The sequence below is a fragment of the Tachysurus vachellii genome, chromosome 5 (genome assembly GCF_030014155.1).
Source record: "Tachysurus vachellii isolate PV-2020 chromosome 5, HZAU_Pvac_v1, whole genome shotgun sequence".
Taxonomy (NCBI): domain Eukaryota; kingdom Metazoa; phylum Chordata; class Actinopteri; order Siluriformes; family Bagridae; genus Tachysurus; species Tachysurus vachellii.
Window position 1 is genome coordinate 12,605,001 of NC_083464.1, and position 18,566 is coordinate 12,623,566.

At 36.8% G+C, this 18,566-nt stretch overlaps 2 protein-coding genes across 3 annotated transcripts; one reads left to right on the top strand and one right to left on the bottom strand.

Moving 5' to 3' along the window:
- The first annotated feature begins 1,316 nt into the window (after positions 1-1,316).
- Positions 1,317-3,525, top strand: LOC132845651 (beta-2 adrenergic receptor). Its single transcript, XM_060869817.1, has one exon. The coding sequence runs from the start codon at positions 1,776-1,778 to the stop codon at positions 2,769-2,771; it is 996 nt and encodes a 331-aa protein (XP_060725800.1). The 5' UTR covers positions 1,317-1,775; the 3' UTR covers positions 2,772-3,525.
- A 3,133-nt stretch (positions 3,526-6,658) lies between these two features.
- Positions 6,659-18,506, bottom strand: ndufaf6 (NADH:ubiquinone oxidoreductase complex assembly factor 6). 2 transcript variants are annotated; one of them, XM_060869821.1, is made up of 9 exons: positions 18,119-18,506; positions 15,235-15,334; positions 13,830-13,952; positions 12,677-12,733; positions 11,964-12,066; positions 10,003-10,136; positions 8,336-8,437; positions 7,893-7,949; positions 6,659-7,165 (listed from the first exon to the last, which is right to left on the bottom strand). In XM_060869821.1, exons 1-9 carry the CDS (start codon positions 18,340-18,342, stop codon positions 7,037-7,039), a joined length of 1,029 nt encoding a protein of 342 aa, XP_060725804.1. In that variant the 5' UTR covers positions 18,343-18,506; the 3' UTR covers positions 6,659-7,036. The 2 variants fall into 2 exon arrangements, with proteins under 2 accessions (XP_060725804.1, XP_060725805.1); XM_060869822.1 differs by having other exon boundaries at positions 15,231-15,334.
- Positions 18,507-18,566: the final 60 nt, after the last annotated feature.

The following is an 18,566-nucleotide window of genomic DNA, read 5'->3' on the forward strand; positions in this document are numbered from 1 at the left end:
ATTCTGTTACTGTAAGCTAAATACCAGCTAAAGCTCATTTAGTAGTCTCTTTGGTAATGTGCTAATAATACAGATAATTGTAACACATTTATCTAACTTATTAGGTATATTGTAAGCTCGATAAATGTTAGTAAAAACAAAATTGATCAGTCAACCTGTGATCTGAGTGTTGGAGAATGAGCATATCAGACTCTGCATTTAAAAAACCACCAAATGCACATCAAAAACGTTATTAAAGACAGGATGATCAAGGACAAAGTTTTTGCTTGGTACCAGATCATTATAAGAATCATTACATCGATGGTAATGAGGCAAAGTTAGTTCTTCCTTTATTCCTTTATTCATCTTCAGTAACTGTATTATCCTGGTTAGGGTCATGGTGTACAGGGAGATGCAATTCAAGGATGGACAGATTCAGAGCAAAAACCTCACATCCTCACATATTGATTTTCTTTTTTATCCTGTTTTTGTATACACATAAGGTCATAGGAGGAAGAATGATTGCAGTGATTTTTACATCTGGTTAAGGGATTCACCATACAATGACACCAGTATATTTCAGGGCACAATGCACACACACACACATTTACCCACTCATTCCCACCTACTAGTGTTGTTATTTAGGAGGAAACCCCATGAACACCGAGAGCACACAAATCATCTACACACAGAGGAATTAGAATTCTCTCTTTCCCACTGCTTCTCTCTTTCTACCCATCCCGAGGCATCCAGACATTGTACCAGCTCCGATCGTCTTCCGTGCGATGAAGATCTCGGACCTCCACTGAGATGAGGCCGACTCTTTGAGAATCCTGTGACATCTACAGATATACCAGTTCCAATTGGACTCTGTGATATTAAGAGGAGATCTGAACTTCATGTGATCCTTACACCAATACAGCATTTGTTTGACTTTATATTTGTAATCACACCATCTAGTGTCACCCATATGAGGATGGGCCCCCCTTTGAGTCTGGTTCCTCTCAAGGTTTCTTCCTTACCAATTTAAGGGAGTTTTTCCTTGCCACTGCTGCCTGAGTCACCTCAGACTCGCTCATCGGGGATAAACACATATACATACATACATACATACATACATACATACATACATACATACTGTGAAATATATATATCTTGAATTTTTATTATATTAATTCTTTATACTTCTCATGTTTACCTTCTGCTCTATGTTTATGTTCTGTAAAGCTGCTTTGAGACAATGTCCATTGTAAAAAGCGCTATACAAATAAACTTGAATTGAATTGAACTGAATTATTGTACCTGCTTATGGATTGAACTAGTTACGAGTTACCCGCCACACACTGCCTCTCTCTCTCTCTCTCTCTCTCTCTCTCACGAGCCAAATGCGATTTAAAAGCGCGCGCAGCCGCTGCACTGCGAGATAAACATACAAGGAATTCATGTTATTAACAGAATAACTTGTGGATTTTACCCGTGATCTTGGTCTCATCATGTTAAAAAAATTCAAAGGTATAAAGGAATGACAGCATAGATAGTACAGATAGTAAATCTTCTGAAATAATTTGTAGGCAAGGAAAACAAACGATGCGCATGATTTTACGCATGATTTTACGCATCTATCGTGTTTTCAGGTTTCTGAGTTAGTTGCTGTCTGTTTTTGTTTCCTCGTCGATCATTTTGCGCTCTTTTAAAAAGTAGTTCAATTTAGACTTCAGACATGTTGCCCTGTTTGTGGTTTAGGTGTCTGCTTCTTTTTTTGGACTAACAAGATCTTTACGCACAGGAGAGAAGTGATGCTGGAGGAACCGACAAAATGCAGCATGTGTTGCTGCACTATGCTGAACAAAATACTGATGGTTGTCTTCATGATATTACTGATGTTTGGTATATGGTTTGGAAACTTGCTAACTTTGGCTGTGGTGTTCGGAACCAAACCTTTCCACACACCCCAGGGTTACCTGAAAGCCTCTTTAGCGGTGGCGGACTTGGCAGTGGGGATTTTTGTGCTCCCTCTGTCCCTTTACGCAGAGCTTACACTCTTATTGACGGGCGCAGCACCTGGCTGGACAGTGCGTAATTCACAGTACACACCTTTCCACCCGTGCAGTTATATTGGCCCCGTGTTTGCAGGCTGCACTCTGGTTTCCATCACTACAGTTTTCCTACTCACTATTGAGCGCAGCATTGCTGTCTTAAAACCTTTGCACAAAGAGGTCCTAATAACAAGAAGACGAACGAGTATGCTGATCGTATTTTCTTGGACGGGCAGTTTTTTCTTAGCACTAGCTCCTTTGATTTTTAGCAAACAGATCGCGTTGGAGTATAACGCATGCAGCAGAATGTGCAACTACGCGTTAGAGGCTTATGAGTTTCCTCCTCAGGCTTGGAATATTCTCTTACTTTTCCCAGCGTTTGATTTTACTCTCCTCATAGGGACTGTTGTTACAAACATAATATCCTTCACTAAGATCCGGCATCATTCAAGGAAAAGAAGGCGTCTGGCACAAGCGGGTTGCCAAAGTACATCAGGACCAAGTTTCTCTGACATTAAGGCAGCAAAAACAATCGGCGCGCTCACGCTGGTCTTCACCGTCTCCTTCACTCCCGTGGCGGTGTTTGTAGTAGGAAACGTTACCGGAAACGAATGGTGCAATTTCTCGTTTTTTGCTTTTTGGACTTTGGCTGCAAGCAGTTGCTGGAACGTCATTATTTACAGCGTGAGGGACCAAAAGTTCAGAATCCGAGCGCGTCAGCTTCTCGTGTTGTCGAAAAGAAAACATTCACCCTGAGACCACGCTGTACAATCAGGACCTTTATTATGGCCATGTAAACATTAACGCACACTTTGTGTCATTTACAGCCTTCCACACATTTCACAGTAAACTGCTCCTGTGAAACAGGATGTGTAATGATGTGCACAATGTCTAATGATGATGCAACCGGCTACTGAGTGTAATTGCTGTGAGAACCCTGATTCATCTGATGAGTGAGTATTTCAGTAGGGCTACTAATGAATCATGACATTCACAATCCAACAAACACCATCCAGGACAATTTGTACATAAACGCTTCTTTGGTATGTTATATTACACGTTTATGGGAAAACATCAAATTCAGTACAATCTCCTTCACTTGATGAATGTAATAATATTCAGCTTTGTTTTTTCTTGTACACAATAGCCAACCTTTTTATATTATATACAGTATGTGTACATTCTTATTACTGATGTTGCCTTGTTTTGCTGTACTTATAGTCCAAGCTCAATTTGGAATGTAACAGTCTACTGTGTTATGATTGAAAAATAATTCTGTTTTTCTCCCTTCTACTAATCATTAGATATGTCTGATGCCTGATTTGACTTTCATCTTATATTTACTAATATTGTCCTCGTATAGGATGCTTGTTCTATACCAGTCCTGAATTTTTTTATACTTTCATTATATATTCGTACAAAATTTTAACAAGGTTATTTTTAGATCCTAACCAATTTATACTAGAACTGCATTGTCTTTGATGTTTGATTTTCTTTACTGTAGTCCATAATAAACATGGTGACTGAAACTCTCTGAATATGCAGATGTTTAGTTTCTCAGAGCATATACTGATGAGGGCTTTTGGGGTTACTCAGAATGAGTCCTTCTCCTCAATACTTACCTTCGTCTGTATGTTTACCTTAACAGTCAGAATTTGCTAAATGTTGTTTTGTATTGATGTAGGATTTTTAGTTAGCTTTGCGTTGGCTCACAGAAGCAATGCATAGCTCCGTAAACTATACTGTGTGCTTGCAGTGCTTAACCACAAAGCCTGCACCAGAGGTGTAAAACCACCTGTTAAATCACCTAACACAAGCCTGTTTCTGAGTGGGATTAAAATTTTATATTCTATTCCACACTCATGAATGATACTCTTGTTAACATTCCATAAAAAAATTATATTAATATATGATTCTTAATTCTGAATGTAGCAATGTTTTCTATAATAACAACTCAAATTCTGAGAGCAAAAAAAATAACCTTAAACCTTTTTTTTGGCCCATTTTTGTATATGCATAAGGTCTTAAGGCTGAAGATCAATGGATGGTAATAATATCTGTATGGGATGCCAGGCTTTTAAAGGGTACCATGCATGCAATGCATACTATTTATTGTAGCCAATAACCTACCAGTTTGGGAGATGGGAGGAAAGCCACACAAGAGACACAAAAACATGTGAACTCCACACAGAACAATACCTGAGCTTGTGATTGACCCCGATTGAAGTCGTATATAGTTTATATAGTTTTAATACAGCTAAGACGAGATGGTCATGTAGTTATCAACTCCTCTACATTTTGGATTATGTATCACTGTAGTATTAGATATTTAGAATTCTAAGTCAAAGAAGCCTTCAAATAAAGGAGAAGTAGAGAAAAAGGCAATGTAATTACTGTTGAACTGAGAGCAAAGCTGCATATGTGACAACAGTGAAGGTGGAAACAGTTAAGAGGAACGCTGCACACTTACACAATCCCTTGCGTATCACTGGCATTTCATTACCTTTTGCTGATCTCACAGCTCATCCAACCAAATTGCTAAGTGTGTGTACACTTTGGTAAGCTGTGATTAGCGTGTGCAGTGTGTCACAGTCATTATTCTATAACTTAGCTGGAAAAAGTGATGACTTCAGACGTGCTGGTCTTTACTGGAGTCATGATATTATAGCATGCACTCTCTTGCATCTCACGAACACATACATTTAGAAATAAAGGTTGAATCACCTGATTTCTCACATTCAGTGTTGAATCAAGTCTACCAAGAGATAACAAGAAGATTTAATTGCACATTCGAGTGTATTACTGTTCTTGAAAAACCTCACCAGGTGTCTCTATTTACTCTGAATTATATACTCTAGAAATGTGATTAAATGCATTTGTAATGTGCTGATTGTAATTGTATAAAACACCCCATCATTTCATCCTGGCACAATCCATACAGAGAGTTTACGGTTTTTCCTGGAGACTTTAATATAGGACTTTGTTTTCCTCTCTTGATCCCCTTTGTGATATGTACAGTATGTATGAATGATGATAATATATTCTGTTCCTCTACAGACTTCACATTACATAAGAGACCTTACACACAAAATATCTGCCCTTTCCACATTCTTATGATGTCTTAATTTCTTCAGACACATTTTCCAGCTCAGTGTGTTGTCTAGAATCTCAATAAACTAAAGCAGCAACTTGCATATTGCAACAAATTAGAGTTGACATGGTAGTCTCTACCTAAAGAGAGGCATGTAACAGCTTTAGTTCAGTAATCCGTTAGTTCGTCCAGTTGTCTTACCTCCTGCAGAATGGCACAAAATCGAAAATCCGAACATTGTGGAGATTATATCAGAGCCAGATATCCATTATATGTTAGCTACATAACACTCTTGGCTGCAAATTGGTAGTAAAGAAGCATGTTGCATATCTTGGATGGCTGATTATATTTTATGTAGGTGTTAATTAAATTTTTCACCAAGCTGTTCTGTTCGGAGTATATGAAGCCTGGTTTTAACATCATTGCAACTGTGGATCTCACTCCCAAGACCACATGAAGACTGTCCTGGTTAAAGAGGGAACATGCTCTTATTTAAGGTAACCATGTGGCAGCACATCAAATTCTGCAAAATTGTTGCTAAGGTCCACAAGGTACAATCAGAACTGCCCTTACACTTACTGCAAAGTGGCTGGACAGAGCACTGTGCATTAAAGCACTCCAGCACTGAGTAGAGAGAGTGTGATCAAGGTGAGTGACACTTTTCAGTAAGTAAAGTAAATGGAACATTTAACAGGGAATTCTAAAGGTAAATGAAAACGTGGTGGGGAGGAATGACTGCCCAATATAAAAAGAACTGTTTCATCACAGGTGAAAGGAAGTTGTTCAGAATACCTTCCTGACCTGCAGAGACTGTTCCCTGTAAGGTACATGCTCCCAACCCTCTGACAACACCCGATTCAATAAACCAGCTAAAGAAAACAGTCAACGTGGTATGTTTTGAAAGGAAAAATAATCAAATGTACAGGACAGAAAGGGACAAGCCATGGCACCAAAATGTTTCCCATAGCATAACAGAGCCAGAGAATCCCCCCAGCGTAGCGTTCAGTCCTGTATTGTTCCCCTGACATACACCACATATGCACTCCAAGACTCACTTTACCTTATCACGTTTTCCACATCACTGCACATAAATAATTTTAAGTTTATTCATTAATATATTAGACAATTTTAGACACTTTTTAAAAGTCAATTGTTTTAAGCATTTCCATACTTATCGGATTTCCTGATTATGTTTTTAATTCAATTCAATCCTTATCCTCCTTACTTTCTAATTACTATGGAAAACTAATTTAGAGTAAGCCAAATCAGAATCATAAATTTTATGCTGAACATACTGAAGCTTGAAAGAAATACAGCTCCATAAAGGAGCCTGCTGATAATCAAGTATGTGCACACAATGTGCTTTTATATATCTGCTCTCACTTCCATCTCCAGCGAGTCTGCATCATGCCATGCTCCTGCAGAGACTGCAGTCAATCACTGCGACAGTGTCCAGGTTCTACAGGCCTGCATGCTGATCAATAAAAGCTACTAGACAGTCGTTCTGAAAGCACATTAGTCAACAAATCAAAAGAAAAATCACAGACAACTCAACATTTCAAAACCTGTTTACTGTACAAACTATGCTTAATTTCTCAGAGGTGCATGAACTTTGGAGTCTTCTCTGTACTGTGTAATTTAGACAAACATTTTGTGTTGAATATCAAACAGTTCATTGTCACAGACAGGGCAGATACAGCACTGTATATTATTATCCTGTTGTCATTACTAATTTGGATTGTTAATGAATTTCTTTGCAGTGCAAAGATTAAATTATTTTTAATGTTGTCTAAAGAAAAAAAATTTTTTTATTCGTTGCTGTTTTACATCTATATAGATATTTCCTATACCACAGGAAGTCAGTGTGTGGCTTTGCAGTGGTAGGAAGAATATAACCATGTAAATTAGAGGAGCTACTTCTGATGAAACATCAGTATTTCTTTTTCCATGATCGGAAATAAAGTTGAATGGGCATCAGTGGATTCCTTCTCTGGAGGCTGGGGTGGAAAACGTTGAAGTCTACTTTCCTCACTCTCTCCAGGAAATCATCAATAGCAACCTGCATTGTGTGAGTGCACAGATACACAAAGACACTGCAACAATTAAAATATAACAGAATTTATATGTATATTGGTTGAGCTTTTATAAAGTTTGTTTTTCTCTGAGAAGAAATTTTTAAAGGGTTTTAAGTAAATATGCAAGATCAACAATTTACTCCCTGACTAAATTTAGTGACCTGAATGTCCTGTCAATTCCCTATTGACTATTTGAACTATTCTATATTGGGTTTAAATATTTAACCTCATATTCCTGACAGAAAATAATCACAAATCATCTATATACACAGAACTGCTTCCCTTCCTCAATTTTATATTCAATGACACAATCAGCTTTCTTCTGCACAAAATTACATTACAATCAGAAAGCCACCTTAAAAGAATTCAACAGGAAAATATACTTTCAAAAATAGGAAGTAATTTAACAGAAAAAAAGAAAATCAACGTTACTTTTTGCGTGTTACTGTTCAGAACATTAAAGCTTAGTGAGGCTTGTTGCCTTGGGGACAGAAAATTATGTCTCTGTCTCTTTGCCTCACTCTACTGCCTAAACACACAGCGTCTCTACTGAAGGCTTGATAAGGCTGTACTGTAATAAAGAAATAACTCTGGGTCATGCCATCACTTAGACATGTAATTAAATGCAGAGCCAGAGATGTGAGATTACAGAGAATTGTACTTGATTATCAAGTGACCTGTAGTAGAGGCAGAAGAAATGAAATCACGTACCGTTTGAAGGAAAGCAGGCATGGCAGCATCCGGAACAGTTTTACTGAATGATCTTGCCTGTTTACAACACAATAAAACATGATTACTGATGAGTAAATCGGTCAAGTGTCAAGCTTTGATTGAAATGGATCTGTAATGGATCTTAGTGAATCCTGAACAGCATCGCAAGCATAGTGCTTCTTACTTAATTAGATCAGTGCAGCTCTTACAATCCACCTGAATGTGCATGATTTTGTCATATTGTAATCCAAATGCATATAAATCACAGCAGGGAGAAACATTCATTCAGGACTAATAAATAAACAGCATTTGAATGATTCAAACACTGAATAAAATCATGTGGATCTCAAATCCAACAATAAAACATCCATAAATCATTTGAGTAATACACAACTCAAACACTCAAAATAATTGAACTGTTCAAAAGGTGAAAATGCACTTACGTGTTGGAGATGAACATGAGCTTGACTGGCAATGTCATACACAACATCCCTGACATTCTGCTCCCTGCTGCCACGGATGAAGTCCTCTTGAGAGACGCCATGCTGGGAAAGATATTATCAGAGATCTTGTACTCGATTGGCTTTTTTTCTTTCAGATATGTTTTGCCAGTTTGACAAAAAAAAACTAGAACCTAGAAAGAGTGTAATCGATAACAGTTCTGGACAACTAATATGATGTGCGTGCATGCACACAAATACAGAGTTGTGCACAAATGTTTGCATACCCTGAAAATTGAGAAATTGTTAAACATAGTCATATTTTCCAAATGAATGGCAGAAGATGCAAAATATTTTTTTTCTTACTTAAGGATACTGATCACATGAAGTCATTATCTCACAGTTGTTTGACTCCTTTTTAAAACCTAATGATAACTGAAATCACAAACAACCCTAATCAACAGTTTACATATCCAGGAATGTTTGGCTACATTATAAACACACAGGTTGAAACACAGAGGTTTAAATAGCAATTAAAATAATGCAGAAATAAATCAGTGAGTTTCTCAGCTCATGAGGTGATGCACTGACTTGGCTGGATACTGCACCACGGGGAAGACAAATGAATTGAGATATTGTAAACTTCCTAATTCTTAATCAAACCCCTTTAATTACACACTTCAGCTCCAGAACATAACCATTTTTTTCCAAAAACAAAAGATCCTCTGATACTGTAACATTCGATATTATATTGAATATTAGATACATGTAGGAGAAAATGGATTTATGCCACTTCTACCTTCTTTAACTCAGCCATGCATTTGCAGATCAGGAGACATACAGTACAAAAACACACAATGCTGCAACACCGGCCCCTGCAGGTTGGACAGATGAGCTGGAATATTCTCTCATCATCTTCTAAGGCATTCAGACTGGTCTGTGCCACATCCATATTTCCACAGCAGATTTTCCAAAATACAGACCATAAGTAAGAGCAAGACCAGTTTAAACTCTGTGGTACTGTAACAGCCATATGGATCAGGCATGCATTCATAAAGCTGCTTGTTCCAGACAAGTATCACTATGCACCATGGCCATACAGTATATGTAACCATTTCTATTATATTTTGAGAATTTCTGAAAACTACAAGCTTTCTAACTGAGCATGCATACATCTAAGGTTAGAAGTTTACATTAACCAGCTGAATCACTGCATTGAAATGTTAATCATTTCAAAGACACAAGAGTGATATAAATTGCAGTTTGTTTTTTATTAACATTTTTCAAATTCAGCAAGGGGTGTGTAAACTTATTACCTCAAATGCATGTCCATTTATTACCAGCAAACATAAGCAAAGCCAGAAATCCCACTTATAGGCATTTTCAAGCAGACTGACTGTTTTTATGTGAGTTTAATGAATTGTCTTCTTACCCAACATGTTTATGAGGAGACAACCTCAATAGAATTATTATTATTATTTTTTTTTTTTTTTGTGAAAACTCAGTTTCTGTTAATTTTTTTGCTCAATCACAGCAAAATCCATCAGTCTGACTGTCACACATTTTCTCTCTGTGCTTAATACCTGGTTTGATGAAAGCCTGGGTATGACAATAACATGACATTATCAAAAAGGATAATCAGAGACTGTATATAATTGTTTGACACTCACCAGCATGCAGATGTCCATGGGGAGATAGACCCTGCGTCTCTGGCTGTGGTACGGTGTGGCTCGCAGACATGTCACAATTCCATGTGCTTTACCGATATGGCTGGCAGCATGATCTGCATGGACATCTTTCACTCCTTTGCAAACACATGCCAGAAATATTAAGCAATTTATTTCGCTTACATCTTCGCTACACTCTTCAGGGAGTGGTACCTGAGAAGCTAGTTGTGTCATAAATTGTTTATATGAGCAGTAAACAATGACCAAATATATATATATATATATTTGGTCATTGTTTACTGCTCATATAAACAACGTACATACACACTGGGGAGGGAGAGAGAGAGAGAGAGAGAGAGAGAGAGAGAGAGAGAGAGAGAGAGAGAGAGAGAGAAAGAGAGAGAGAGAAATAAATGAGACCTCTTTCAAAAGAAACTGTACATGTACTTTCAAAACATAAGAGGTGAAAATATGTAACAAATTAACTAAATTAGAAAGAAGAAGAAATTCAATGTGATGTTACTTGAATGGTTTTAATAATGCCCTTTGCTGGTCTGAGCATTAAAGCTTTATGAGGCTTGTTGCCTTTGTGGCAGAAAATTATCATTGTCACTCTGCTTTTGTCACCTTCCCCACTTTACTGCCTGAACCCAGAGCTTTTCTACTGTAGGCTTAAAACAGAATCACTATAATAAAGAAATAACTGATGTCTCATTCCATCACTTAGACACGCAATTACATGGAGAGCCAGACGTGAGGTTACAAGGAGTCTCTGCCTCAACAGGTTACCACAAAATCAAGGCATGAGTTTGACTCTGTGTGCGTGTGTGTGTGTGGGTGTGTGTGTGTTTTAATTAACGCCACCAAAAAAAAAACTGGGGAAAAAACTGTCCAAAAAGATCATGATTAAAAGCTATATGAATCTGGAATTTTAAGAGAAAATTCCAAGTTTGAAAGCTGAGAAAGAAAGCTGTTCCATCCACCACTCACAATGCTCAGATGATATCAGACTGCCTTTTGAACACATCTTACAGGACATCACTAATGATACTAAAACTAATGAGCATCAGATAAAACATGCTACTGAATAGGTGAAGACCAAAGTGAGTTGCATTCACATTCACAGGATTCGCAGCACACTTCCAGCAACTTTTCACAAAAATCATGCTTTGTTTCAAATTAAACTGGCAGTGTGAAAACCACCTAAAACTTAACCCTAACAAAACTGAATTATATAATTAACAGGGAGAAACATTGTTCTGCTGACTGTCTTAACACCAACTCCACTGAATCAACCAACCCACATTTACATCATAACTATATGCTGTCAGAATCTGATCAAGTCAATGAAAAAGTGTAACGGAGAAAGTTTTGACTGAGTCAGAATGAAGCAGTAGTTGGTCATCCATGGTGATCAGTTTTGGGGTATACATGAGCAAATTTGTTGATGCTCCCAGAACAATTTATTCACAAAGCAGACGCAAGTTGATAAGCAAATAGGACAATTGGCAATTTTGCAAAAAAACTGAACAAAAATGTTTCATCTTCACTTTATAAATGATTCTCATTTAAGATTGAATTCTTTTTTGTTCTTACAAAAAGCAATAAACAAATAAAAAAAATAATAATCAGCTTGGGCTATTCTTCCGAGTTATTTCCTTAAAAAAAGAAAAAATAAATAAATAAAATAAAAAAAATTATGTGTGTATATATATATACACATACACATATATATATATACACATACATACACACATATATATATATATATATATATATATATATATATATATATATATATATATATATATATATGTGTGTGTGTATGTGTGTGTGTGTGTGTATGTGTATGTATATATATACAAATAAAACATATCAAATGTAAACTCTTTTCTATGTTCAGCTAAAAAAAACTGTCTGTATTGTACATAGAGCTCAGAGCTTAAGAACAAAAGTAGACCTGCCTAAAGTCTCCAGCAGGAGGTAGAGGAGAGACGACTGGGTGTTCTCTGAATATGACTCCAGCTCCTGAAGATTCTTGTATGCTCTGTCGTCCATATCCTTTTCCTTCAAAAAGCAAAATCATCAGTTATTTATTAGTGAATAACAGCTTGTAATACACAGCAGGAAGTGGAACGTTACAGCTCTTGGTTTCTCTTGAAAAAATACACTACACATGCTGACAGTTCATATTACACATTTAAATGGGGATTCACTTCAAATCATATGGCTTGGGGACACAGAACTGTGTAGGTTATGTTGAAATATTTTACAGAATTCTTTATATTTTGACCACATGATTGCCTTTTCCCCATGCAATGAAAGCATTAATTTGGTATCCAATGTAAAATCCAGCAAAACAGAATGCCTCCAGATAATTTCTCCAAGTTAGTGTTGGTGAACTATTCTGAAATGTACTTGTGTTCCTGCACACCTCAATGTTTAAATCAGTTTACATGTTTAAATCACATGTTTAAAATCAGTTTAACCTCTTCTCCCACTCACGCTCGCTCTCATGCTCAAGCACACACCGCTCTCGTGCTCACAGACACATGCACACACACACTCACCCGCTCGCACACACAATCACTTTTTAAAAGCACACACACCTTGCACCTCATACTTCCTGGGATTAACAAGAGCTGAATCTATTGTAAATTAGCCCAAAATTACTTACTCTTTCAGCTATGATTCTCAACAGCCACCTTCTAGTCAGTTTATGTTTCCTCACCGCCTGCAAAGATAAGCAACAATCCACATTATTTGATACACTTTTCCTTTTTATTTAACTTCAAATTATTCAGCGTTAACAAGAATTGCATGTTGGGACTTCCATTCTGTACAGGCCAACTGAAAAAGACCTGACAACAGAAGGAAGCCAGCCCTGCAGACAAAGGCCAAGATCATTCAACACCAAGGTCAGCTCTGCTGGGACAGAGTGCAAGTTGGGGTGGCCAAACTCCCGCCAAAAGTCGGTGGGCAAATTAGGAGAGCCAGGCTCAGCAGCTAGAGGGAAGTAAAGGACAGGAAAACACAGATGGAACTAACGTGCTCTCTCTCCCTTTGCTATTTTTTACAGAATCCCCCAGATAACGGACGTATCTGGTGTTGCTGAGCGTTCGCCATGCTCCTGGGATGCCATCCTCACCACACCGATGCTGGACTGCACACCCCACCGATGCTGGCAAGACTGCACACCCCTCAGCTACACTGAGACTGAGGAGCTGTCAAAAAGCATCCAAAATGCTACGGAGGCTCTGGTGAAGCTTCCCCACAGTGTCAATCCCGCTTCCCATCCCAGCCACGACAAGTCAAGTCAAGAAGCTTTTATTGTCATTTCAACCATATATAGCTGTTGCAGTACACAGTGAAATGAGACAATGTCTCATACATTTTTTTTGCTACATAAACGCAAAAGACAGTAAGTAAGTCTTAGCCACATAAAGTGCAACTATGCAACCTGGTACAAACAGTGCAGGACAAAACAGACAAGAGCGTGCAGAACAAAAGACAGTGCAAACAAAAAAATTACAAGACAATACAAAAATGACAATACACAAAAAACAAAACAGAAACAGCGCCACCCAGTGTAAATACTGTATGTTCAAACAATATTGCGTGTGCAGTAATACTAGAATGAATACAGTGTTATAGCAGCAGGTCCCTGAGATATTGTAAAGGATTGTGCAAAACAGCAAACAACTAAAATGTGAGACAGCATGTGCAAAGAGCAAAAACGTGTGCAAAAACAGCATGTAAACAGTTTGATGGATGTAAACAGCATATAAAAAGGTTGATGGATGTATATTGGAAGGGTGAGTGAAACTAACCCTCCACAGTTCTGCACTAACAGGCTGCACCGGAGGCTCATCTCTGTAAATGTCCTCCACTGCGGTCTTCCAAAACTGCATTCGCATCAGACCAATGGTCTTCTGAGACACAGAGTCCTTTACCTGCACATAAACAAAACGTCAGATACCAATCAATTCATCACTGGTTGCAGTGATGGTAAGAACACCATAAGATCAGAAACATCACATTTGGCATAGAATCAGAATAAAAAAATAATAATGTACCTGTAATGATTTTAATGATAAATGGCTATATGGGCAACATTTGACCTCTGACTAATCTCTATATGTTGTTATTGTTCTTTCAGCTGCTCCCTGTTCACTAGGTGTGTGTTATACCCCATTACAAAAAAAATAGCAGAAATATTGCCAATATGTATACGTCATTTCTTATTACTACTGTAAGGCAGATTTATTTCTAAGTGCACTTAAAGTGAAATGGGTAAAACCTTATTGCAGCATCAGTCAGCTGCATTCACTGAGAACATTTGGCTTCAAACGTAGTTCATTTCCTCATCTCATTCTGTTCATTTGATGATGAAAACTGGGTTTGTGGCATCCTCTGCTCATTGTTATAATGGCAGTCATGGAAAAAACACTGAAGAGCTACGGTATTGGACTTATCTTTGATTCAGTGAGACATTGAGAGAACAACAAGCCTAACTAAGCTGCAGGATGACACCAGCATAACAAAGAGCAAAAACAGTTCATAAATTCTTGAATTTATGAACAGTTTGTTTCTGCTGTGAGGAAAAAAACATGTGATTGATATCCACAAGAAAACAAGTGAGTATTTTCAGTCTTAAATGTGATGCAAGATAATGCTCAAACTTGCATTGAAGATCACCCGAGGAACAGTTAAGGGATGACATCTTTGACATGAAGGTACTTGATGGATCTTACTTGTAATCCAAATTCTAGCTTTAGTCAGGAACAAATGCTAAATTATTACAATCACAATCCAGTTCCATCCAGATAAGGATAGTTCCCCCTGGTTTCTTACTAATATTGTCTCAGGGTTTTTTTTTACCGTTGCCTGTGGCTTGCTTGAGTGGCATAAATATTAATTTACATTTGAATATATATATAATTTTGATTAAGGTTTTATGTAAATCTGCTTTGTGGTGATGCCCTTGGTAAAAGCACCATACACACAAAATTAAATAGAACTGAATATTAAATTATTATTAAAAGATCTTTAATGTTAATGTTACTCATGTTAAAGAACATTTCCAAAGCAACCCAAGTGGTATCAGAAAGAACAATGTATGAATACTGGACTGAGAGTGTCTAATAATAATAATAATAATAATAATAATAATGTTAAAAATATGCTTAAATCTAAAAGCTTTGTACACAAGCATCAGTTATTATAAATACCTGCCTGTGCCAGTTCCACATTAAAAGCCCTCAGAGCTAAAGAGGAGCGACGAGCAGCCTCCGGAAGAAGCAAAGAACTCATAAACCCTTCATAATCACGCAATCTGTCAGGGAAGAAAGTAAAGATTAATTATTTAACATTATATCTGCATTTTAACCTTTCTGGAAACTTTAAAAATACTACCCTTTTGTGATGTTCATGGCCAAAAATGTCCACTAAATTAATATTATATAAAAAGATATCAGATTAATATTTTTTTCACATTTTATTTTCATTAATTAGTGATGTCAAAAACTTGCATAAAAATACACAAAAAGATTAGTAATAACATTGGGTTTTATGCATTGTTAGTTTTTGTGCAGCATTAGATTTTAATTTCTCTCCCTGATTTACATGGTGTTCTATGAAGTAATCAGAGGTGTTTGTCTGTGTGTGGTTGGCACAAACTGGCATGATTAAAGACATGGACAAAAATTTGAAATACTCTTTCCAAAGTACATATTATATAAAAGTTTGTCCCAAAAAATCATTCCTTTAGCTGAGGAGAAAGGCAGAGAAAGATATGGCCAAAAAAATAGGGAAACTATGCCACCTAATTGACGAAAACGTCTTGAGGTGTCCAGAAGGTTAATATTAGTAAGTAATTAGATGTGTTTTAATCCTGCTAACAAATGCACTTAAATTAAATGTAGGAAAGATTTTAGGAAAAGCATGACCTTGGAGTTTATATTAAAAAAAAAAAAATTATAAAAAAGTGTCAATTTTATTTTATTATTGTAGCACATTTTAATAATCATCCCAAACATCAGTCATTTAAGTCATTGCAGTCATTTAAGGAGCAAACAGTAAGCAGTTTAGCAGAAGTCCTTTCCCACCCAAAGGTGGAGGAATTCATACTGGCATCATTTAACTTTACTGATGGAATATCCCCATTTAAATGAATACAAATAATATTCTTAATCCTGAGTTTAGAACACACTGACCATGTCATATGCTAACAAGCTGCTACCGAGAGCATTAAATTAGACAACCAAGACTAGTACAGTTTGGTTGATCAAAATATTTGTAATCCTTTTTCAGTATGTTTACATGCAACCAAATCATCCTGCAGTAATTCTGCAGGACTGATAATTCGATCTGATTGAAATGCTTTAAGGTAAACACCACAAATTAGCCAAACTGGCTTGATCCATATCAAATTTTTATCAGATTTAAAGGGGTGATGTAGATCTAAAATAATAGAGAAAAATGACTATACAAATAACTGAATCTGACTATTTTCTCAATCAAAATTAAAAACTGTGTGAAAACACGTGCCGTGCAGTGGTGTGCTGTGTAGTGCAGTGGAATGCAGTGCAGTGGTGTGCATTGGTGTGGTATGAATGCAATGACAGACGCTCTGCAGTTGCCCATAAGTTTTACTCAGGCTAAATGTAATGCACAAAATTGCACAAATATCAGATTTCAACGAGTTACACCTGATCCTGCTTCTCCTAGTGGAGCAAAAGTCCAGGTGATGGAGACAGCTTTAACGTTTGCCTTAGGCATATAGGAGGAGGATCTGGATCAGATACAGATTCACCAACTGGACTTGAGGCTCTCTGAGGCTCTCTTATTTTCCCACAAATAAAAAATAAAATAAAATAAAAAAACCCGCAAAACAGGAAACATTTCAGATCGAAAGACGACAATATGGATGTAAAGAAAGTTTTTTATTGAAAGAGAGGAAGGGCAGGTTTTCAATAAACTGGCTTAGGACATCAGCTAATTTAGAATGAATTGATCAGTCAGTCAGTAAATCAATCAGTAAATCAGTCGGTCAGTAAATCAATCAGTAAATCAGTCGGTCAGTCAGTCAGTAAATCAGACAGTCAGTAAGTAAATCAGTCAGTAAGTAAATCAGTCAGTCAGTCAGAAAGTAAATCAGTCAGTAAGTAAATCAGTCAGTCAGTAAGTAAATCAGTCAGTCAGTAAGTAAATCAGTCAGTCAGTAAGTAAATCAGTCAGTCAGTAAGTAAATCAGTCAGTCAGTCAGAAAGTAAATCAGTCAGTAAGTAAATCAGTCAGTCAGTAAGTAAATCAGTCAGTCAGTAAATCAGACAGTCAGTAAGTAAATCAGTCAGTCAGTAAATCAGACAATCAGTAAGTAAATCAGTCAGTAAGTAAATCAGTCAGTCAGTAAGTAAATCAGTCAGTAAGTAAATCAGTCAGTCAGTAAGTAAATCAGTCAGTAAGTAAATCAGTCAGTCAGTAAGTAAATCAGTCAGTAAGTAAATCAGTCAGTCAGTAAATCAGTCAGTCAGTAAGTAAATCAGTCAGTAAGTAAATCAGTCAGTAAGTAAATCAGTCAGTAAGTAAATCAGTCAGTAAGTAAATCAGACAATCAGTAAGTAAATCAGTCAGTAAGTAAATCAGTCAGTCAGTAAGTAAATCAGTCAGTAAGTAAATCAGTCAGTAAGTAAATCAGACAATCAGTAAGTAAATCAGACAATCAGTAAGTAAATCAGTCAGTCAGTAAATCAGTCAGTAAGTAAATCAGTCAGTAAGTAAATCAGTCAGTAAGTAAATCAGACAATCAGTAAGTAAATCAGTCAGTAAGTAAATCAGTCAGTCAGTAAGTAAATCAGTCAGTAAGTAAATCAGTCAGTCAGTCAGTAAGTAAATCAGAGTCAGTCAGTAAATCAGTCAGTCAGTCAGTAAGTAAATCAGTCAGTCAGTCAGTAAATCAGTCAGTAAGTAAATCAGTCAGTAAGTAAATCAGTCAGTAAGTAAATCAGTCAGTAGTTTAACACGGTGGATTATAGCAGAGAAAACTACCAGAGTTGCAATGCACATTTAAGGTTGAGTATAATAACTGACAGACTTATAAAAGGTCTGTTCTGCTTACCTTACAAGATCAATACAGTATTTCTCGTTGTGTTGTGAGGCTGAATGTGTTGACGCTCTCAAGCACATGACCTCTGTACGTGTTGGAGGACGTGCGATATGTGGACATATTTTAGTGCAAAATAAAATCCTGTTTAAAAGTCCACATTTCATTCTAAAGCCTGGTGCCATATTAACACACACACAGCAAATATGCTGGTCCCCTTCACATTTAACCTGGTGCATCCATTTTCCGGTCCCCAATATTACACCTAAGCGTTGTTCGTTCCGCCTGTCAAAGGCTGTTTTAGGAAATGTATTTTAGTGTAAAATAATATATTTTACAAAATATTTTTGTTACATAATGAGTATGATTTAGTAATATATATCTACACACTATAATCTGACATTGTTTTAACGGTTGTAGTGAAGCACATGATTTATGTCATATGACAAACTTCCCGGAACTT